At 37.0% G+C, this 25,189-nt stretch overlaps 1 protein-coding gene across 1 annotated transcript; it reads right to left on the reverse strand.

The window, feature by feature from the left end:
- Positions 1 to 1,052: 1,052 nt before the first annotated feature.
- On the reverse strand, positions 1,053 to 22,525 carry zgc:162698 (Transmembrane protein 87A-like). Its single transcript, XM_051665897.1, has 21 exons — positions 22,318 to 22,525; positions 21,806 to 21,878; positions 20,819 to 20,907; positions 20,598 to 20,717; positions 19,937 to 19,987; positions 18,831 to 18,896; positions 18,563 to 18,631; positions 18,351 to 18,456; positions 17,034 to 17,095; positions 16,654 to 16,837; positions 11,663 to 11,762; positions 7,772 to 7,865; positions 5,773 to 5,841; positions 5,241 to 5,349; positions 4,701 to 4,759; positions 4,498 to 4,601; positions 2,991 to 3,064; positions 2,555 to 2,616; positions 2,050 to 2,102; positions 1,807 to 1,837; positions 1,053 to 1,359 (listed from the first exon to the last, which is right to left on the reverse strand). Exons 1-21 carry the CDS (start codon positions 22,453 to 22,455, stop codon positions 1,318 to 1,320), a joined length of 1,755 nt encoding a protein of 584 aa, XP_051521857.1. The 5' UTR covers positions 22,456 to 22,525; the 3' UTR covers positions 1,053 to 1,317.
- Between the last annotated feature and the right edge of the window lie 2,664 nt (positions 22,526 to 25,189).

The raw sequence follows: 25,189 nt of genomic DNA on the forward strand, positions 1-25,189 counted from the left end.
AATGTTATTTTATATTGGATTTCATGGAAATCATTAAATAACAATGTTGTGCTTTAATTGCAATTTAATATCCCACTTCATCCCCAAGACATTTCTATTAAGCTCAGGTAATTATGACTGCACCATTCTTGACCACCACTACGCTGTCGACTATTTACACTTATTCTCCGGGATCATGCTATTAGCATGTTAACTGCAGATTAACAGAATGCCTAGCAACAGGTCTCGGAGTGACATTTACTATTGCTCACCGCAGGGGCAGTGTTAATGAAGGACTGTGTGTATGTATTAACAGATAATGAGGAGATTTAACAAGGACAAAACAGGACAGAGATATTCAGACTCTATTGGCAAGTGGGTGAAACTGACACTCTGTATGACAGACTTAATGAATGTGGCTTTGAATGGAAATCAATAGCTATCGACAGCAAAGAGCTGGGTGGACTGTACAGGCTTCAGCATATGCTGTCAAATCAATACGTCTTTAAAGTTAAAGAATCAACAATAATAACTTTGTTTCTTTGTAGCTATAATAAATTATTGAACTCTACATATACTGCTAGATATGTCCCATGCTCAGCAGTTTATCTAGTTCAAGGGGAATATATATATATATATATATATATATATATATATATATATATATATATATATATATATATATATATATATGTTTTTGAAAGATATCAGCTTGGAAGCTCTGCCCCTTCTTTTAGACAGTGTTGACAGACAAAACACTGGTAACCTCATTTTGCCTTGTCATCCAACTGCACCCAGAGGCAGGCAAGTGTGTACTGACTATAAAACACAGAGCATTAAACTCACGTAAAAATCCCAGTTCAAAGGCAATCTGCTTAATGATCCACAGGCTGGCAAGATGACACTTAATGGCCACTTTTACTGAAAATACCTCCAGGTCAGAGGTACTCTTAATGTATGAAAGCATACTGATGAATTAAAGAGACTCTTTTTCTTACATGTTTTTCCCATCTAAATCTGATTTATAAAAGGATTGTTGTGCAAAAGCTTCTTAAAGAACAATGCACAAACTATTGTTTTAATTACATTTTGTACTTTATGTAAACAACAGAAAAAGGCAATTTACACTTAAGAAACCAGTACACCATAATTTCTGAGAAAATATAAATACAAACAGGCAATTAAAAATAAAACAAAAAGTCTTTTAGTGCATTACCCTCATCATCACACATCTTTACAGATGTTGCTTATGAAAAGCTCTTATCATTTGGGATAAAGCAATTGTGCATTGTATTACACATACATATTATTTACAATACATACATCTTCTTTAAAGACCTACTCCATTTTGGACATCTCATATTTCGTCGTCATGATCTCCTGTTGGGGGGGGAAATGAATCAATACCAAAGTTATGGGAGAGAGCTGAATCAATTTATCTTTTAAACAGTGCAAATAAGTATGTACAGTTTTAGCTAAATATATCAAGGATTTTATTTAAAAATGGTTGTGGAACACACTGAAATTTCCTAAATATTCAGTACGGTTACATAAAAACCTGTAAAAAGCCTGCATGTATTGTAGCGTGTAATCTCTGATCTCTTTTAAGAGGTTTGAAATGAACATGTCCAACGCAAACTTAGGTGAGCTCTTATTAGACAGAAAAAACCTCCAAAGACTCAGCACTCCTTTTGTTCCAAGCAGAAAGAAAACAGCCAAAGGAGAGGGCACGGGTAAACACTGTGACATGACCCTCTGATCGCTCTCTGCTCTACTTTACAAGCTCAAAGAGCGGCCACTGCTGGCATTTCAGAGTATTGTACTTACCTCGTCTGAGTCTAGCAGAGGCGGTAGTGCACTGTAAATTAAAAACAAAAGGTTAATGACACAGCAGTGATTGCTACAAGTTTTACAGACAAACTAATGATGTGTTTTGGTGTACAAATAATCAAATGCCATGCTGAATAGTGATAAAAAATAAAAAGAATACCCATCTATTTTTAATTCTAAACATACTGTTACTATTGCATAATTCCTGTATTATGGCTTGAATATGATCCCTGGACTTACACATCAGCCATTGAAGAGGGAATGTTCTCCTCAACCCATCTGAGATCTTCATCCTAGATGAAAAAACAAACAAACAAACATTTCTACAGTGAGCTGGAGGCTTCAATGACATAAATCTGCTGTATATCTGATGTCTGGCACAGAGGTACTACATAACATGAACAATTATTTTTCAGTATAACAAACAATGTGATTTTTTTTATATTAAAATACAAGATATATAATCTCTGAAGCAAGTAAAGCAATAGTACATTGACAACAATACTTAAGTCATTACTCTTAAAGTAATAGTTCACCTAGAAATGAAAACATTGTTTTTCCATACAATGAAAGCGAATGGTAATTGAGGCTGTCAGTCCCCTTTTGTGTTCCACAGAAGACAGAAAATCATACGGGTTTGGAACAACATAAGGGCGAGTAAATGATGATGGAATCTTAATTTTTATGAACTATTCCCTTAATAAACAGATTAATTTTTCTTAGGTCAAGTATTGGTGTGCATTACCACTTTGCTGCCGTTTACATTTCCATTGGTCTCTGGTTTCATTCCTCTCATTTTCACACCCTCTGTGGATTCAAGTACAACTGGTTAGAACCGGTTAAACACAGTCAAACAAAAGCACAAGAAACAAAACTGATTACCAGATATGGAGACTTGATAGGCAACATTCAAGTGTACAGCCTCCAATGATTAAAAGAATGTTCTGGGTTCACTTATATTGAACCTGGAATATTCTTTTAGTATGAAGCTATGTAACCAGCATGTCTTATTTATATATAATAATATATATAATAATTTCTGAATTACTATTTCATTAACTGAGTGGAGAAAGAATGACAGCTTGCATTGGTCCTATGTGCAGAAGTATTTCTCTATCATCCTTAAATAGAGTGCACTACTGAAATCTCACACCTGCTAATTTGTTAAACAAAACTCTTACCGAAGGCGTCATTCATTAGCTGCTCCCCCTCTTCTTCCTCACTAACCTCATCCACCAGTGGACTGAAGGCATATCTGAAGAATTCAAAAGTACAGAGATTGAGGCTTGTCGCCTCGAAGTACATAAAACTTTCAATTGTAACAGCATGGCTTTTTCACACATACATCGATTTCTTCCGCCACTGGTTGTCATAATTGTATTGGTGGGCTGTGTAATTGGCCATAGCTTTTAAAAATCTGATCACAAACGAAATACAATACAAAGATGTATTGCCAGTAAAATTAAGATATTCTATTTTGACAAGGAATCACTTCTCTTGCTGTAAAAAAAATTACATTTTGGAGGGGAAACATTTGTAAGTAAATTGCAGCAGTGCATAATACAACATATCATTAACAATTCCTGTAAATGCACGGATTATCTACATAAATCAAACTCAGAATGGCGACAATTCCTGACATAATTTTCCATGCATCAACTTTTTAAAATGGGCAGAGACAAATCAGAGCACATAAATCGTTCACTAGGCCTGTCGCGATTATCAAATAATCGTCTGATCGCAGTTATTCGATCTAACTGTGTTTTTTTTTAGATAACCTCATTTATTGTGCACTTTAAACTCCAATTATATTTTACTCTCCAAATAAGGAAATGAATGGTGTCTCATTTAATTGAACTACGACTGTCAAACTGAGCAGCACTGCGGACCACAATGAGTGCAGCTACTGAAGAGCGCGAAGATTAACCGCTTCAAAACCGTGATGTGCGCGCCATCTGTGGAGGTTCGCACCAAACTCCCGCAAAAATATTTCAAAGTTTTACTTTAACAATTGTGTAATGTAATGGAAAATGTTATTTGTCGTTGTGGGTTCATACACGCAGGAGCCCGAGATGATAGAATCATAATCGTCAGGAATGTGAGAGCCCTAAAACACACAATTAATCATTATAATCGCAATTATTTGTTTGACAATTAATTGAGACAAATATCATAATCGTGACAGCCCTATCGCTCACAGTAACATTAACTTCTCCATTTCGCCAACAACCGACTACAGTATCTCACAGGAGAAGGATCACGTGAGCTCCAACATCTTCACTCTTATTGGTAGTTGCTGCATCACATTTCCACTCGTTTGCATAAAGTTAAACTTCTCTCAACTTTGGCACGTCGCTGGACCCCTATCACATTGCCAACGGTCACTCATGTTGCTGGAATTAGACAACTCTCTTTAAAAAAAATAACGCCTTCCGGTTGCAGCAGATCAATGTATGTGTGAACTACCCTTAATACACTTACAAATTTGACATATTAGGGGCCGTTCATTGTTTTTCAGCATCTCTCGCAGGAACGGCACATTTTTTAGATGCAATGTCAGGTTACAAAGAACATACATTTTTAAGAAAGCACCTCGAGACACGACTGTTCTATTCATTTTTTTAGCCCAAGCGTTCAGTCTAAACAGCCCCTTAGAGATGACACAGGAATGTAGGGAAGTGCTTTAACCTCTGGTTGTTGGCTGATGGCCTCCACAAGAACATGATGACGAGCAATATAGTTGAGAAAAGGAAGCGCCAGAAGGCATCATCTAACCACAGCTCCCTCCAGTCCTGCAAGAATACATGCCAGATAATTATCTGGATTTAAATAAAAAGGTACAACGGTCATGCAGAATAAATATTAATCAAATATTATAAAAGAATGCTTACAGATTGGCACTTTGATAACTTGAAGGTCTTTGTTGTCCAAATAATGAATATAACAGAAACTGAAAGAGAATCAGGATTTCATCAGGAGAATCATTAAATATTCTCTGTGACTAGATTTGCATTTCCTGAAGGAAATACCTGTGCTTGCAAGACATCAAAATAATAGTACTAAACGTTTTAGTAAAAATATGAAAAGTTGTAAAACTAAACATAAATAATGGAATGGAAAGGAGTGAGAAAGAGAGAGATCGAGACTCCCCAATTAAGGTTCACTTTCCAATAATAAACCATGTGACCCAGATACAGACCAATCAGGGTCAATGGGAGATATTTAAAGAGTCTTAAATTTCTTCAGTAGAGTTTATAGTAACTAGAATGGAGGTTGTAAAAAAACTTTGAGTTGAATAATAGAGTAAGAAAAGAAGTATTTGCACAAATATTAATATTTGAACAAAATATTTGGAAGCACTGCAATCATTCCAAAAGACATTTGAAAAGACAATATGCACAATATTGTAGTAGCATGCAGCTTGTGCTCACCGATGATGGCGAATATGAGCGTGTTGGTGAAGTGTCGGTAAAGGGAGAGCTTGACCACATTTCTCCTCAGTCGAAGGAGCTTCATTGTCTGGGCCAGGCTAATGAAGATGTGACTGGTTGTCAAGGGCTACCTCAGATCACTAGGGCTTAGAATCTTTCTAACTCAATCTAAAGCAGACACACACACCTTACTCTACAGCAAAAAATAATATATGGAGAACTAAACATGGAGTCTAAATTGAGCACTGGATGAGGTGTTGATAGGCTTTTTAGTTTATTGACCCCTGCAGAGTGTAGCAAGAGCCACAGAATCAAGTATTCCTGAACCACTGACTATAATGTGGCTGAGTCCCTTGATGTTTCTCTGATTTCAATCTTTACAAAAGGAGAAATCAAGGGAATTGCAGAGAAAATGAGGACAAAAGGAGGGGCGATTGACATCCCACATAGACAGGCCCACTGCTACAAAACAAGAGAGAAAGGGGAGAAACAGAGTAACAGAGACACACAGTAATGGAGAAACGGAGGATATCCACCAGCAGAGGGTAGAGTCGAGAACAGCCAAGGGGATGGCAGCCAGCAACACCAGATCATCTTCAGCCTGGCAGAACAATATAGGGAGAAGAGAAAGGGAAAGAAAGAGAAGAGAAGCACCATCACACACATACAGTTCAATCAGGATCAGAGGGTCCTAAAAGGCTCATACACTGCAAACCAATACCAGCATTCAGCCCAACAAAGGTAGGTACACGTTAGGCTAGTAGCAAGGTAAGCTTGGAGAAAAGACTGAAAGTGAAGGAGGAAGATATTCCCAAAATATTAATCGCAAATTTACACCACCACCACCACCATAATAATAAATGGCAAAGAAACCTAGAAGAACCCATAAATTGAAAGAAAATCTGAATTTTGTGGTATTTAGTGCATGTCTATTAGCTTTGAAGGCATCTAATATGCTAGAGTACATCTTAATATTGACAAAACTAACTTTTTATCAGATATAAGCATTTAATACTTAGTCTTCTTCCAAGAAAACAGACCAAAAATATTGAGGACTCATCTTGTTTTGTCAAATCAAACGCTCTCTAGAATCAGAATGTCCCCTCTTCTAATACCACCTGCAACTGAATAGCAATAGGAAGTAGCAATGTTCATGGCTATAATGTAAACTAAAGGCTATTGGCAATTTTTTTTTTTTTAAAAAAGGATGAGCTTACCCTGTTTCAATAGAAAACACACCAACACAGTAAAGAAAATCTCCTTGTAAAGCAATTTCATAAGAATTTCAATGAATCTTTACATTGTGGCTTTCCCTTATACAGCTTCCTGAAGTTCCTGCTAGGCATGTGACGGTATTCGGTAATACAGTATATCACTTCTAAAAGGGTTAAGTCAGAAGTGTTGAAGTATTTTGGGTTCCATAAAAATGCAGAGGGATTGTTGGCCGAAGACAGTTTTCATTTGTGTAAAACATGTGGCAGAAATGTGGCAGCGAAACACAGGAATGCCACCATCAGTGGGACAATCATCTCATGCAATTCAACGAGATAAAGTTAAGTTGTGACAGTTCTGCTTGTTTTTCCAAACAAATTTTGAAAACTGATAGACAACACTTTAAGAGACAATTAGCTTGGTGACAACTAAGCGACAAAGAAAGTGAACTGTTGTTGCCATTTGCAGATAATGTGTAGCTTGCTTTCATGTGGCCAAAGAGTAGTTCACAGAAACGTCTTGTAGTAACAACTAAAATACAGTTGTAATCAGCTAATACTACGTCCTATACTTAATTATGTCAATGTGGCACAGTGAGGATTTCAATATTAAGTTCAAGTTGGAATGCAACGCAATCGAACGTTGCAATACAGTTTGAGTGAACTTGCGGTTATTAAATTTGTAGCTAGCGCCTAGCTATATATTAGCACCTGGCTAAATCGTTTTTTAAATCTTCAGGGTTCTTTTCAAAGTTCTTTCTTATCTATTAATTTAAAGTAATTACACTTGTTATTAAGAGAACAATAATAAAGTCTGTTTATCTTTCAACCCGTTTTTGTAATGCAATTCAATACCGTGATAAAAGCTTCAGCAATTATCGTGATGTGGAAATGTAATACCATCACATGCCTAGTTTCAGCAATACTAAAAATCATAAATTGTACTCTGTTGCTTCTACATTCATTTCCAATAATCTGTCCTAATCTACACCATGCAAAAGCCAATGTGGCATCAGCACAAAGGGAGAACTGCATTATCACATGGCCTTAATAGATGGTTGCTTATGAAAGGATATCCACCACACAATACAAGAATCAATGAGAGCCATAACAATGTCACAAAGCAGTCTGCTTGAACCACCGTGCTCCTGCGAGAGAGAAACATTAAGCTTCACAAGGCATGGGTGCAGCAACATCATTATCACTTTAAATTGGGAGGTTTGTTGCAAAAGTTGAGAGGGTTTTTGTAAAGGTTCCATTTCTAACCTAACTTTGTAGTAAAGATCATGTGCTCTGTTTCTGTGGTGTGACTCTCCTTACCGTATTGACCCTCAAGACACCCTCTATGATGGAGAAGATAAGGTAGAGCAGTCCCACCCCCACAACCCTGTGCAGCAAAGCTCCTAGTCTGGGCCTGCAGCATAAAGGCAGAGTCATTACAAATGCAAATGTAGAAATACCACTGAAGGTTACAGAAAATATTTCTTATGGTGAAATGCTCCATATCTTTAAAATTAGTTTTAGAGGCATTACCCTCACAAGAGCCTAACACAGTGTCCTAACCAGGCACAATACAACATATTTCCAGCGACAAGCAATTTGTCTGTCCACACTGCACGCAAAACTGCTGCACGATATGATACAATCACAGCTAATAAGAAGATATTTGAAGTTTAATATACAGATATATGGATCAAGATCTTAGATCAATGAGATTTCAGTGTGGGTGGGGCTTCCCAGCGTGACGCTGCAGAAAAAGAAAGCAAGTTACTGACAAAATGTCCTGTTGCTTGTTGCATTCACAGCTGGTTAGGATGAAAACACCAGATTTACAACCACATACAGATGCATAAAATTAAAATCGCTTGTTGCTTCATCACGTCACGCCAAAGATTTAGGGTGTTACCAAACAACCTTATTTGCAGAGCTTTACGGTGATATTCATTCACGATGTTGCCAAAATGGTAAATACTTGAGATGAGCATTACTGATCTTTTATAAAAGGTTAAAGGTTACTTTGTTTAGCATGGAATCACAAAAATAATATTGAATTAAAGCGGTAAGCAGCGATGAACGGGCCCTCGCACCCTGGTGCACATTGGGGCTGCTGTGCCAGGGTAATGTCACTCCAATTTTGTTTAGCATTTTTTTAGCACTTAAGTATTAAGAGTGTATCACAGTGTAAAACATGCCACCTACAGGCAACACTGTTGCCAGTAGGTGGCGCTATGACTATAACTGAATAATGGTATATGTACCTATAAAGTATATGTAAATTATGTAAGTTAGATAGGTCTATGTGTAATATGTTTATATATGTAGCACCGTGGTCCTGTGAGGCATGACATTTCGTTCCTTTGTATGTCTCTACATATAGCGGAATGACAATAAAGCTCACTGGACTTGAGTTCTAGTCTTACACTGAGGGGCCGCTCATATTGAGCATGTTTAGGTGTCCGTCTGCGCTGTTTTATAAATTATTTCAATGTAAACGTGCGCTAGACAGATGTCTTTGATGGCTTGTTCGTGTTTTTAGACGCCATGTCAAGTTAAAAAAAACTTAAACTAACGTCTTGAATTAAGACACATACGTTTTCTTCTTTTGTGGCTCTGCGTGTAATTTTAGTGCAAAAAAAAAAAAAAAATGCATTAAAGCATGTGAACAGCACGTAACATGATTTCAAACACTGCGCTGAAATTAAAAAATAATATTTTTAATATATAGCACTATATGATTACACAAACAACGTCAACACAAGTCGCGCCAGCTTCTAGCAAAATTAAAATTAATAAACGTATTCAGAGCTGAATACTGTGGCTGTTCACTTGCGAAAAAACTTGGAATAATTTCACAGCTCCCAAAAGCTGTCTTGTGAAATACAAAGAAATTAATATGTCTGCCACTGTATGTCAATGGATGGGTGTTACACTTTAAAAATAGAATGCAATAAAAGATGCGGGGAGACGAGAGTAGCAGAAACACAGACACATTTATTGACCGTTCTATATTTGAAAAAATAAATAAATAAAACTCAGCGACCTCCGATGTTCAGACAGTGACGACCACAAACTCTCCCTTCTAGAGACAACATGAAAAACCTTCTCAGTGTTATTTTGGGAATCATTTAATGGAGCTTGTATGCCCTCTATTGGACATTTCTTGTAATTGCCACTCAGAGTGGCAATTACAACACACTGGCTTAGACATGGGTTTTCTAGTATTTTTACATTTAAGTTGATATTTTATTATATTTTATTTATATAAAAATTAACAAATATGTTTATTAACAATAAACTTTAAAATTCAAACATGCAAAATACTTCAAAACATTTGAATATATACAAAAAGGAATGATGAGATTTAATGCATTGCCATGGAAACAGTATTTAAGATATCAAGAATCCCTTCAGAATTTTCAGTCTTCACATTATTCAAATTTTTTTTAAGCAATTCAGGTTAACATAATAGGGATATTTCGAAGTCTGTTAAAAGTGACACACTTCCTTCCACCAGTTGGCGGTGCTATGACCATGACCCAAAATAGTCACATCAATATGATCCGCCTGCAAGGACAAACATTTGGCACACTTTTGATGTTTTTAATGTTCTGCACGCAGAAGATATGAGACATTTCCTTATTCCATTTTTTTTGTTATTTTATCGCTTTGCCATGGCAACACCGTTTAATATATCAAAAATCCTTTCGCAATTTAGCATCGTCAATGTCTTGACATGATGTCACCCACATTTGGTACCTGTAACATGAAATATGTTTGAATTATAACAACTTCCTGTTTTATGGCGAAACATCTAACTTCGTCAGGACGCCACGGACACGCCGTTCAAAGAAAACTCAAAAGCGTCGCAATTTAGCATCGCCAAGGCCTTTAGATTAGACTGATCGAATATAATGTTGTTTTGAGTTAATCTGTAGGAGGAGTTCATTAAAGTACGAGGCCTGGAAATGGCAAAAACTAAGCAAAAATTGGAGAGAAAAATCACAATGGCTAACTTCCTGTTGGGTTTAGAATATGGTTCTAAGAGACGTTTTAGTACGTGTTGACATGTTACATATGCTTACCGATTTTCTTACATGTAGGTGAAACATGGCGTGAGGACTGCTTCGTTGAAATTTTGTAGGTGGCGCTATTGAGCCATTTTGCCACAATTAATTCTAAAACCAGTATCAGATGTAAATTTTCCGCACTTTTGAGATGTGTGCAAAGTTTCAGGAGTTTGAGCATGTTTAGGCCTCAGAAATGTGACTCGTTTCATATCGAACTTTGTCAGGCTGCCACGGACACACCCTTCAACGAAAACTCAAAAGCTTCGCAATTTAACATCACCAAGGCCTTTAGATTAAGACTGACTAAATATAATGTTGATCTGATTAAATCTCTGGGAGGAGTTTGTTAAAGTACAAGACCTGGAATTGGCTGTTACCAGTAGGTGGCGCTATGGCTATAACGGAATATTGGCACGTAGATGTATACAGGCCGGGGCTATTGTCAAACATGTGAAGTTTGGGGCAGATTGGACATTGCATGTATGAGTTATAACAACTTCCTGTTTCATGGCGAAACATCGAAATTTGACAGACCGTCACGGCCACGCCGTGCAGTGAAAACTAAAAAGCTTCGCAATTTATCATCGCCAAGGCCTTTCGATTAGAATAACCAAATATGAAGTAGATCTGATGAAATCAGAAATGGCAAAAACTGAGCAAAAATTTAAGAGAAAAATCAAAATGGCTGACTTCCTGTTGAGTTTAGGGCATGGGTCCAAGAGACTTTTTTGTAGGTATTGGCATGTTAAACAAGTACGATTTTCGTACGTGTAGGAGAAACGTAGGTGAAACATTGTTGAAAGTTTGTAGGTGGCGCTATCAAGCCATTTTGCCACACCTAATTCTAAAACCCATATCAGATGTACATTTTCGTCACTTCTGATGCGTGTGCAAAGTTTCATGAGATTGAGTGTGTTTAGGCCCTCAAAAATGCGATTCATTTGGGAAAAAAATAAATAAACGCCTAGAACAATAGGGTCCTCGCACCATCGGTGCTCGGGCCCTAACACGTCTTCTCCCCTCAGAGGAAAAATGGATATTTAAAGAACATGGTATTTCATTAAACTGAATAAAGGATTCTAATCCATTTTAAGTGTGAGGCTACGGTGCTTAAACAATTTTTACTGCTTAAACAACAACTTACTTGACTATGCCATATCCAAGGCTAGCAATGATGACAAGCACTCGAGCCAGGGTCCTTTTCACAGCCGAAAGCACCTCAGCAAAAACCACTGCACCTTGAACTACAAACACGCATCATAAAAACTACATTCACTTTATCAATCTTACCAAGGCTTTAGAGCTTAATTAAACAACATTTTGTCACAGTAAACATAAGCCCTCTACACAAATCTTAGGATATTAAGCATTATTATATGGCTCTCTGGGATTCCAAATTCAAACTTGTCAACTGCAGCATTCGACAGTAAAGAATTTTTTATAATGAGTGCTAAACTGTAAAACTGATCTACTACACAGGCCTAGTTGTGCTAGTTTCACGTAGGGCTGCACAATTAATCAAAAAACTAATCGCGATTACGATTACGGCGGCCACGATTAAGTAATCGTGAAAATTGACGATTACAGCGTTCAGTTTAAGTCTGCTCCCGTTGCGTCAATGGTTTCTATTTACAAAGTGTTTTTGCAGTGGTTGAGTATTCTAACCAATAACTAACATGTCCGTTGAGCAACGAAATGGCAATGGCCAATCAGAGCCGCTTAAAATAGTCCTCCATCCTATCAGTAATAACAGCTGATCCTAATGCGCAAGTTTTAAACCGTCAGAATGCCCAGATGCTTACTTTATGTTCCACCTCTGTTTGCAGTGGCACACGAAAATTAATATTGAAGAAACATCACCTGACACTTGAAAAGAAGCTGTATAACAAAATTTGGATTCATTGCATATTGCACTGCTCGCTTTGAATGTAGATATTAAATACACTGCAAAAGAGCAACACGACAAAACTAAAACACTCCGGTTCTAATCAAGGCACAGACGTGGTGTAAATAATTGATTTATTATGCTGATTAGACAGCTTTGTTTTTAATGAGAGCATTCGCGAGAGTGCAGAACTTTGTGCAGAGCGTCATTGAGCTCGCGTCGAAATGCAGGTCTTAAACAGTGTAACCTGCAGTGAGTGACAGCATTCATTGTAATGGGAGAGTTTGTCACGTTGCTCGATTTCTGTGTACAATGTATTAAAAATGTAATAACAGATTTGTTTTGTCATGTTAATAAGTAGGCCACTGTGAATTTGATTTGTACAAAATAGCAATAAAGTAATTCAGCTTAACTGTTCGTTTTGGAGGTGTAGCCAACAAAAAGAATATGGCATGAATAGCATATTTCAGGAATCACCGTCATTGTTATCGTGTCTGCTCTAATAAGACCCATTTGCCACGCAGCTGGTATTAGTAGATTTAACATTTTCACTAATCGCACAAACTCCGATCGCATAAAAGATGATTAAAAGAAAGTGAAGCGCAGCTCATATCCACTATTGAAATCTGCTGCATGGTTGCTTGCTTTGTGATGTCACAGTAATTTAATATTTTAAATCCACATTAATAATCGCGATTACGATATCAAGGGCAATAATCGACAATTATGATTTTTGCTATAATAGTGCAGCCCTAGTTTCATGTCTCTTGTATCACTCTGCATTCTTCTTTTCTCACATAATACAATCATTTCAACTTTCATCATCACTTTCAACATCCATATTTCTTGTCCATTTATTTATTTATGCTAAAGAATGTAACTTTTTCTGTGTTGGAATACTTTCTCCTATCCCAGCTTAATATGCAGAGACAATTAGAAGTAATTAATTTGGTTAATTTGCTTGAAAACAATAACACTGACAATGTTAACATGGACATCAGAAAGCGGCTTATTACAAGAAAGCAGAGTAGCATTCCAGTTTACATGCAAGCGCCGTACTCTTTACTAATGTATACATGCGGTCAATGAGTAGCTTTGTCCACGGCAACGTAATTTCCCGGCAACACTTGTGTAAATAACAAACCTGGTATACGAGGAAGACTTTGCTATTTTATTCCTCAATGCTTCGCTTTATTTCTAGATATTCCAGAGTTGTTGATGTGTTTGTTTTCTTAACTTTCTATCAAGACCTGCAGCGGAACTGCACTTCAATAGTGGGGTTTCCCTGTTACATAAAACTCCAGGATTCCCCCAATGTACTAGGGCGAATGTTGGTATAGTTTATAGTGTATGTGATTTTCCCACTTTACTCCCAGAAATGTTTAATTCTTTTCGCTGTTTTGATTGTTGTTGGGCTCCATCCTATGACATTTGTTATCCGGTCTGTTCATGCACATGCGCACTCCTCAAAAAACTGTTTGAACGCCGCTTGTGTTTACATGGCCACATTAAGCCATGTTCTCCGGGAGAAACCTGGATGTGTTAAACCGCTTTCTCTTAATCCCTTACACGGTGTAAGAAAATCACCATTCTTGTTTACATGAGGTTTCAGAACGCTGCTTACTGCAAAAACCCTAGAATAAACTGTTTTCTTAACCGTTTGTTTTGAGCGACCAGTTTAGACCCCGCCCACCAACATTACTCAACCAATGGTTAGTACTAACTCTTTGTTAGTCCTCTATTGGGACTATCTTTTTGTTTGACCAACGGCAGATTGGGGGCATATTCAGAAATCTGCTTTGAAAACAATGTTTATTTTTGCAATTCTATTCGGTGGCGCTAGTTTCACAAAAATTACATCCTTCAGCTTTTAGTTGCTATGTCATAAGCAGGAAAATTTACAGCATGTCATTTAAATAAAACTTTCGGTTGATAGAAGACCCTGATGTGATAATAACCATCTGACTGTACATTATCCCTTACATAAATCATTAATTCTAGACAACTAGTATAACACTATATCTAAACAGTCTTCATTTGTGTACAACAGTATGAAAAATGCTAATAAAAACAAAAAGGAGTGATTTGTAAATTATATTGAAACCACTACAACTAAACATTATATGATGTTTCACCTTGTGAATTTTATTGTTTTTTTGAAAATGTACAGTAAATTCAAATCAGATGATTGCAACACACTCCAAAAAAGTTGGGACAATCGAGTGTTTTCCACCGTGAAACATCACCATTTATTCTAATAACACGTATTAAGCATTTAGGCACTCAAGACACAAGTTAGTTAATTTTAAAAAGTGAAATTTTCACTTTCTTCAACTGCACAATTGTACGGTGTCTTCGTTGTCGTATTGTGTGCTTCATAATGCACCACACATTTTCAATTTGAGGATGGTCAGGACTGCAGGCAAGCCAATCTAGCACCCGCACTCTCTGATTATTCAGCCAGTATGTGGTTTGAAGTTGTCCTGCTGGAAAATGCAGGAACATCCCTGGAAAAGATGGTGCTGGATGGCAGTATATGTTGCTCCAAAAATTTTACATTTCTGTCTGCATTAATAGTGCCCTCACAGATGTGTGAGTTCCCCATGCCATGGGCAATGACACACCCCTGGCCCATACAGACACTTTTGGACCTGACGCTGATATCAGCTTGGATGGTCCTTTTCTTCTTTCGCCCAGAGAACACGACGGCTAGGTTTTTCAAAAACGATTTGAAATGTGGACTCATCGGACCAAAAAATACGGTTCCACTGTTCTACTTTCCATCTAAGATGAGACCGAGCCCAGAGAAGTCGGCAGCGCTTCTGGACAGTGTCGATGTAGGGCTTCTGCTTTGCATAGTAAAGTCTTAACATGCACCTGTGGATTCAGCGGCAAGTGGTGTTGACTAACAAAGGTTTACTAAAGTTATCCCAAGCACATGTTCATGATATCCATTACAGATGAATGCCGTTTTTTAAGACAGTGATGTCTGAGGGATCAGAGATCACGCGCATTCAGAAGTGATTTTCGTCTTGGCCTTTACGCACAGAGATTTGACCAGTTCCTTGAATCTTTTAACTATATTGTGCTCTGTAGAGAGTGAAATGCCCAAAATCCTTCCACTTTGTCTTTTGGGAACATTGTTCTCAAAGTGCTGGATTATTTGCTGAAGCATCTGTTGGCAACTTGACAAGCCTCAAATGATCCTTACTCTTGAAGGACTGATCTCCTGTTTCACATCACCTTATTATTTTAACTCGTCAAATTGTTATTTGTCTTAAATTGCCCGTCTCAACTTTTTTGGTGCATGTTGCAATCATATGATTTTAAATTACTGTACATTAAAAAAAAAATGAAATTCAGAAGGTAAAACATAATGTGTGTAGTTGTAGCATTTTCAGTTTAGCAAAGGGTGAATATAATTTACAAATCACTACTTTTTGTTTTTATTAGCATTTTTCATACTGTCCCAACTTTTTTGGAATTAGGGTTGTAGAAAAGGGAAAATTTGCCTATTATTATTAAAAACAAATATCGAACAACCTCCATTTTTATTAACATTGTTCAGCAATGAGATCTATGAAATCTGACCTATTTTATGACTGTTGTACGTGAAAATTCCAGGAGATCAGCAGTTACAGAAATACTCAAACTAGCCCATCTGGCACCAACAATCATGCCACGCTCCAAATCGTCAGTGAGATCAAATTTTTTCCCCCATTCTGATGGTTGATGTGAACATTAACTGAAGCTCCTGACCCGTATCTGCATGATTTTATGCACTGCACGCTGCCATACAATTGGCTGATTAGATAATCGCATGGATGATTGTTGGTGCCAGATGGGCTGGTTTGAGTATTTCTGTAACTGCTGATCTCCTGGAATTTTCACACACACAGTCTCTAGAATTTACTCAGAATGGTGCCAAAAATAAAACAAACATCCAGTGAGCGACAGTTCTGCAGACAGAAACACCTTTTTGAAGAGAGCGATCAACAGAGAATGGCCAGAATGGTTCGAACTGACAAAGTCTATGGTAACTCAGATAAGCACTCTGTACAATTGTGGTGAGAAGATTAGTGGTTGGCGCTGTTTGTCTGCACAAGGGGGACCTACACAATATTAGGCAGGTGGTTTTAATGTTGTGGCTGATCGGTGTGTGTATATATATTAGGCCTTAATATACTGAACCGGTTCTAACAATAAACAATAACTTATCTCCATTTTTATTAGAAGACTTCTCATGTTACCTGAGTGGCCATCATAGCGGATACTCTGGAACTCTGCATAGTAGACTGCCTTCTCAAGCATGCCCAGGAAGATCACTCCTCCAATCCAGAACTGAATCCGCAACAGGTCTCTCCAGTAACAAGCCGAAAGAGCCAACCACAGCACACCCAGAATCACATAGATGATGCACATCACCATGTAGAACTGAGAACAATGGAAAGCCACAATGAAAATGGAACCTTTGAAATACACGAGGTGGAAGCTATTGTAAAATAAATAAATAATACCAAATTCGGCACAAAAAACTGTGCGTTGTTTGCTCTAAATTGAAAGCCTACAAGAACTTAAGCAACAGAGCATACCCAGACATAACCAAAACAAAGAAACAATGTATACTCACAATCATCAAAGGCCATTCAGATGCCGAAATATAGTCATAGGGGCCCCTCATCCTGACCTCCACTTTGGTTCGAGAAATTCAAAAGAACCACATATTAGTGTTACATACAAAAAAGTAAGTGATTCTTGGATGGAATCAACAACAGGGCTAATATGCACAGGACTTCACACCGTTAATCAATATCTAGCTCTGCAAGCTCTATGGCTAGTTGATTACTTAATGCAACCTCACTTCATTCTTAAAGGTATAGTTCACCCAAAAATGAAAATTCTCTCATCATTTACTCACCCTCATGGCATCCCAGATATGTATGACTTTCTTTCTTCTGCAGAACACAAACAAAGATTTTTAGAAGAATATTTCAGCTCTGTTGGTCCTTATAATGCAAGTGAATTGTAGCCAAAATTATGAAGGTCCAAAAAGCAGATAAAAGCAGCATAAAAGTAATCCATAAGACTCCAGTGTTTAAATCCATATCTTCAGAAGCGCAATGATAGGTGTGGGTGAGAAACAGATCAATATTTAAGTCCTTTTTTACTATAAATCTCCACTTTCTCTTTCAGATGTGAAAGCACCACATTTGACTTTCAGGTGTGAAAGTGAAGACTGAAAATAGGACTTAAATGGGGGCCTGGGTAGCTCAGCAAGTAAAGACGCTGACTACCACACCTGGAGTCAAAAGTTTGAATACAGGGCGTGCTGAGTGACTCCAGCCAGGCTTCCTAAGCAACCAATTGGCCTGGTTGCTAAGGTGGGTAGAGTTACATTTGGTTAACCTCCTCGTGGTTGCTATAATGTGGTTCTCACACTCGGTGGGGCACGTGGTGAGATGTACGTGGATGCCGTGGAGAATAGCGTGAGCCTCCACACGCACTAGGTCTCCGCGGTAACGTGCTCAAGCCACGTGATAAGATGCGCAGATTTAGTCACCCAGATTGAGGCAAGTCACTATGCCACCACAACGACTTAGAGCACATTGGGAATTGGGCATGCCAAATTGGGAAGAAAAAGGACTTGAATATTTATCTGTTTCTCACCCACATCTATCATATTGCTTCTGAGGATATGGATTTAACCACTGCAGTCTTATGGATTGCTTTTATGCTGCCTTTATGTAATTTTTGGACCTTCAGATTTCTGGCCACCATTCACTTCCATTGAAAGGACCAAGAGAACTGAGATATTCTTCTAAAAATCGTAATTTGTTTTCAGCAGAAGAAAAAAAAAAGTCATACATATCTGGGATGGCATGAGGGTGAGTACATTATGAGAGAATTCTCTTTTTTGGGTGAACTATCCCAGAAATTATAACCTTACACTGTATGCTCCAATGTGTTGTAGGTTTAGACTCCTCAATTTTGATGATGAACATATAAGGACTGTCTTCCCAGGTTCGTGCCACTGTGTTGTCCGTTTTAGACCTCTGCCAAAACAACAATAACAAAAACAAAACAAAAAACACCGTAAATAAAGAGCAATATCTATACATAAAGCATTTATGAATCATTAATCTGTGCTTAAATACTCACCAGTGTATCCACTGATAAAGAGTCTTTGCTTTTTGCAGCACTTGATTTGTTTTCTGCGGCAGCCTGATCCTAAAACATTGGGAACATTGAAAACCTTCAAATACCTGTATTCAAGTCTTAGAACACCTTGTTGTTGACCAGGAACCTTATAAAAGTCATGTTATTTCACATTCATCTAATAACCATGTCTTGAAGCATCAGTGGGTTTTCTTCAGGTTTAAATTCTGTTTTTCAGCGTGTGGGTAAAAAAAAAAATGTGTGCACCCACATTTTTATTTTGGTCCTCTGTCTTCTCTATGTCTCTTCTCTGCCTGCCTTGAGTAGTTATGGATGACTGCAAAAAGAGGCATTGTTTTAGAAACTTTTCTCTGCATTGAGAAATTTAGCAGCAGCCACCCATTTGATGCAAAAAAATGTTTTGCCATTTTGTCATCAAATCCTATTCTGTGCTTTCAGAAAGAAAGAGCAAGCTACTCCCCTCTCACCTTTTGAGAAAATCTTGGAATTTGATTGCCTTGCCCCCTGTTGTTTCCAAGCAACTGACACAAGTGGTAAAAGGTCGGACACAAGAGCAAACACATTTATCTCTGACGTGGGGCTATCGAGAATAAACTACTTTGTAGGAACTGTGGAATACAAATAAACTTAATTTTAGATTGTTCAGCTATACAAGCTTTGTTGAAATGTAAATCACACATCCATTAATATTAAGTGAGATGATACCATTCAGAACAAAGCGAACACGATGGGCAAGCAAGCAGCAAGCTTATTTTAAGTTGCTAAGGCAGACACTAACTAGCTAGCTATAAATTTGTCCAGGATTACGGAAGAGAAATTTGCAACGTGAAACTAGGCACACACTCACAAGAATTTCAAAGTCTCAACTGGTTAGACCAGACTGTCAAATTAACACTGACATCTGCTGGTTATTCCAGTATTGGCTGTTTAGGTACAGTAAGTACTGCAAACTCGTCAATAGCCAAAGTCTGTCAAACAGTGAGACAGAGTTACTGTCAAAGTCTCTGTCAGTTATTAAGGCTAATAAATGTAAATATAATTTAAAGGGGTCATGTCATGCCTTTTTATTATTATTTTAACCTATTCCTTGAAGTTCACATAGAATATTAGTAAAGTTTCTTTGCATATATTTGTCAAATATTTGTAAAACAATCATTTTCCACCCTCATTCTGACCCTCTGTCAGAAATGTTGGGTTTTGGTGCTGCTTCTCCTTTAAGACTTGACAGTAAACTAAATTTGATTTCCTAATGTCATGACCCCTTTAAGCTCTAAATGCACAGATGATCAATAGTAAATCATATATTCTATGCAAACATAGTTAAAAAAAAAAAAAAAAAGGAGCAATTTAACTCACCTGAGATAGTGGTTCCAGCTTTATTGGCCTATCAAGCTCCTTTACTGCAAGCTGTGGTGTCAAGAAAACCGAGAAAAAGTGAACAAACATTTAACGACAGATACTTTGACATTCATGTTAACACTGAGAATCAAGTACAGGTATCAACTGTAAAAAAAAAAAAATAACGGTTACACTTTACAATAAGGTTCCATTCGTTAACATTACTTAATGCATTAGGTATCGTGAACTAACAATGAACGATATATTTTTACAGCATTTATTAATCTTTGTTAATGCTACTTGTTAAAAATACAATTGTTTATTGTTAGTTCATGTTGGTTCATAGTGCATTAACTTATGTTAACATATAAAACGTTTGATTTTAACGGTGTTGAAATTAACATTAACCAAGATTAATAAATGCTGTAAAAGTATTGTTAATTGTTAGTTCATGTTAACTAATGTTGTAAACTAATGTTAACAAATGGAACCTTACTGTAAAGTGTTACCTAAATAATAACTTAAGCCAAAACATAACATAATAAATAGAAAATCATAGATTTCATTAATCAAAATTCAGCAACACACTGACAGAATATCTTAAAATGTACTTCATTTGACATGAATATAACTACACCTATAACCTGATGTAATATGAACAAGAGAAGATTCCACGTACCACATTTCCAGACATGTGTTGGGTGCACGTTATCGGAGAGTACTTGTGGGTTATGTAGAATCCATTGCCTCCTTCACGTTGCACTTGACCATTGTCAAAATAATTTTTTGCCATTTCAGCCTTTTCAGAGAAGCAGAAAATAATGCATGTTAACATGCTGCAAATTTGGTCAACAGTTCCTAATCTTGATATTGAAACAGTTTGATAAACAGTAGACTCACATCAAGTCCAAACATTTCATCATGGCAAGGGGAACTCCGCAAATACCATGCTATAGTGAGGTGTACAGACTCGCACTTCTCAGTGAGCCCTAAAACATTAGTTTAACACAAGGCATAATGCATTAAAAACATGACAAGCCTACTCTGATGCATTAGATAATTAAAATAAAATTGAGGTAACACTTTACGTTAAGGTTTTATTTTAAATAAAAAAAATAAAAAACATTTTATCCCCTTTTCTCCCCAATTTGGAATGCCCAATTCCCACTACTTAGTAGGTCCTCGGGGTGGCGCGGTTACTCATCTCAATCAGGGTGGTGGAGGACAAGTCTCAGTTGCCTCCGCCTCTGAAACCATCAATCTGCGCAACTTATCACGTGGCTTGTTGTACATAACACCGCGGAGACTCCCAGCATGTGGAGGCTCATGCTATTGTCCGCGATCCACGCACAACTTACCACGAGCCCCATTGAGATCGAGAACCACTAATCGCGACCACAAGGAGGTTACCCCATGTGACTCTACCCTCCCTAGCAACCAGGCCAATTTGGTTGCTTAGGAGACCTGGCTGGAGTCACTCAGCACGCCCTGGATTCAAACTCACGACTCTAGGGGTGGCAGTTAGCATCAATACTCGCTGAGCTACCTAGGCCCTAGGTTTTATTTGTTAACAACATTAGCCAACATTAATTAAAAATGAACAATACTTTTTCAGCATTTATTCATCTTTATTCATGTTCATTTCAACATATAGTAATACATTTTTAAAATCAAAAGTTGTATATGTTAACATTAGTTTATACACTATGAACTAACAATGAACTAACAATGAACAATTAAACTAACATTAACAAAGATTAATTATTTGCTGTTAGTTCATGATACCTAATGCATTAACTTATGTTAACAAATGGAACCTTATTGTAAAGTATGACCAAAACTGATTTGAAAAGACAAAGAAACTGATCAAATCAAGCATATACTCACACTTCAATTCAATGAGACTGTCATTGAACATTGTCTTTGAAAAATAGAAGTAGTTTTGCTTCTTGATAATTTCCTGAAAGAGACAAAAAGGAGAATGAATGCTCACCATTTATTGGTCGCCTAAAGTGGATTCTTTTTTTGTAGATATGTTATAGATTAAATGCATTTACTGTACAGTTTGAAAACTGGTATAAAAATGATGGTATCCGTCACTGATTATTACTGCCTGTTTAGCATTATGTAGTCAGATATTGTTCTACTATTGTATAGTAATAATCTATATTGCCAATAGCTTAGCCTAAACACCTTGACACTTATGCAGTTTAGCCTACAGGACTAGCTAGCACATAGTCATATTAGCAAGCCCCATTTCAAGTATATTCCCATTTATATATGGTGACTGTTGACTGGTGTTGTGTCTCTAAACATAATGTACTGTCATCACTCTACAAGGTAGTTCTACAAGATTTCACTTAGCCTGGATACTGCACCAGCACAGATGATGCACTTACGCTGTCCACGTTCAGGATCCATTTGCCCGGCTCAGATATAGCTGTCAGCGGTCGAATTAATACGCAATTAAGAATGGCAACTAGTAATACTCCACTAAGTCTTGTCGACACCAATGACTCTGTCGTAACAGTCGCCATTGCTATAAGGAAGGAGTTGACGTGACAACTTCTACGCGAACAGGAGCGACTTTTCACTTCCCTCTGCTGCGCTACTTCCTGTTTGACGTAATTTGGTGGGCGGGGACACATTTGGTTATTTTGATTATACGATAATAATCAATCTGTTACCCATATTACTACATGTGGCAGCGATTCGTTGATATTAAAGTATGTGAGAAATAAAGATAGCAATACAAATACCAGAAGATTCATTGATGCTCTAGGGAGCTTCAGTTGGTAGTATATTCGACAGGTCGATCGTAAAAATAAATCAATAAATAAAAAAATCAATACAATTTGGCCTCTGAAGCAGCCTACATGTAGGCGTACGTTTTTTGTTTTGGTTGGATTTCAAAATATTAACAATGTCAACTAATGCTCACCTAAAAATAACAAATAAAAAAATAATTAAAAACACACACACACACACACACACACACACACACACACACACATGCTGGTGCAGCTATCATTATGAGGACTCTCCATAGACATAATGATTTTTTATACTGTACAAACTATAGATTCTATCCCCTAACCCTACCCCTAAACCTACACCTCACAAAAAAACTTTCTGCATTTTTACATTTTCAATAAAACATCGTTTAGAATATTTTTAAGTGATTTAAATTATGGGGACACTAGAAATGTCCTCATAAACCACATTTATAGCATAATACCCTTGTATTATAGGTACCAGTTTGTAACCTAAAAAAAAGTCCTGGTAAACCACTTAAACCTGCCCCAAACACACACACACACACACACACACACACACACACACACACACACATATATATATATATATATATATATATATATATATATATATATATATATATATATATATACAATTTACACAATTTTATTTTTATTATTATAATTATTATTATTATGTATCTCCTTTGTCTAGTACATTAGTATTGTTTTACCATAATTTACCACTTTTTCTTAAAGGTGCACACATTATTTTTTTCCTCATTAAAAATGTAACTCCTAAAGAGATGAATTGTAATTTTGTAATATATGTATGAAATCATGAAGACTCCAGTCATAACAGTAATTTTATAAAAGCTGTTTTATTCCACATGGAGAGGGTCCGCAAATGGGGGCTGCCATTTTAGAATCACATGACCAGCAGAATACTACTGGCTTAATCTCAGTAACCGTCCTTTTTTTTGACACTTTCACTCATTGATTAAAGTATTCATGGCTGACAGTGAATACTAAATTTCTACAATGGCATCTGAAACTGAAAACTATTGATTTTAAATGATGCTGCAACCAAGCTGCTAGCTGTCAGTAACTATGTTTCCATCCAAGGGTTTTTTTGCGACAAAAAGTGTAGCGCATCAAAAAGTTTAACGATATAGCTGATGGAAATGCAAATTGTAGCTAAAATTTCACAAGTGTCCACATAATATTTTTTCTTTTAACTCTAGCGCATAAACTCTGTGTCGATACTTCAAATGTTGTGAAAAACTGGTTTGGAAACACATTTTGTTGAGAAAATTTTCATTAATGCCACAAATATAGTGTCACATGACAGAATTTACCCCAATCGTTAGCTTGTGTTAATTATGATGACAAAGTATACATCCTTGAAAGCCAGTTTATTGTATATGAAGCATTACTCACACTGTTATGGATTGGTCTTAACGGCATACCTGCACAGATCCGATGCTGCAAACACATCTGCATCATGACACTTCCAGGAGTGCCAACACAAATATTTCGGAGAAAAAATGAATGGCCACTCTTTGCGATTAATTTAGCCATCCGTTTATTTATTCAAAATAATAGGTGGCAGTCATGGAATTAGCCCACAATACAAAAACATGTAATTTCTGTGCACAAAGATGTTTTAAATTAAAAATAAATACACAATACTAGGATCTAAATCACTTTTGATATTATATGCAAATGTATGCATATTTCTGATGAATTTGCATTCTTTAAATGTTTAAAGGTGCACTCAGTAATATTTTTGTCTTATTGGTCTTACACTGACACCTAGGGGCATGAATGCAGCCTCATGCATAATCAGCCATGATTAATTAAATCTATGAGTGAAAGTGTCCAATATCAGGGCAGTTACTGAGATTAAGCAAAGTCGCTTTCAAGACAAGTCAGTCCACTTGGCGGCCATTTTTGGAACAAATCAAATAACATATTTCAAATCAGCAGTATAGGCTGCAAATCTGACAACAATGGTATCATAACTTGTGCTTCTTTTTAGAAAGCTGGTCAAGCTAATGCACATGTGCTTTCTCGAGATGACTGACAGGCGATGTCTGTACCTAAAAGGTGACTGGCGCTTTTATCTGTAAGGCAGGACTTCTTTTTCTACATCCGCCATATTGCAGGTTTCAGTTTCTCCCATTAATTTTAATAAAAGTGGCCTGTTAAATAGCAGAACCCCTCTACCAAGGGGGAGCCTTCAAGTTTAGCAAAACAAAGCATAACACAGCGGTACACTGGCGAGGACACCCACTTAATGAATTCACCCCCTGTCCGTTATTCTTCAATATATTTTACACTAAACAATCCTTTTGGAATTAACCATGTGTGGAGTTTACTTAAACGGCGACTTACAGCTAAACACATTAGTTGACCGTTACACTCTCTCCTATGGTAGAGCCGCAGAGGTTGGTATCTCAGTATAAAAGAATCTCTGTAAATAGTCTCTGGATTGAGCAAAAAGTAGTTGGCT

Source organism: Myxocyprinus asiaticus, chromosome 31, assembly GCF_019703515.2.
Source record: "Myxocyprinus asiaticus isolate MX2 ecotype Aquarium Trade chromosome 31, UBuf_Myxa_2, whole genome shotgun sequence".
Lineage (NCBI taxonomy): Eukaryota > Metazoa > Chordata > Actinopteri > Cypriniformes > Catostomidae > Myxocyprinus > Myxocyprinus asiaticus.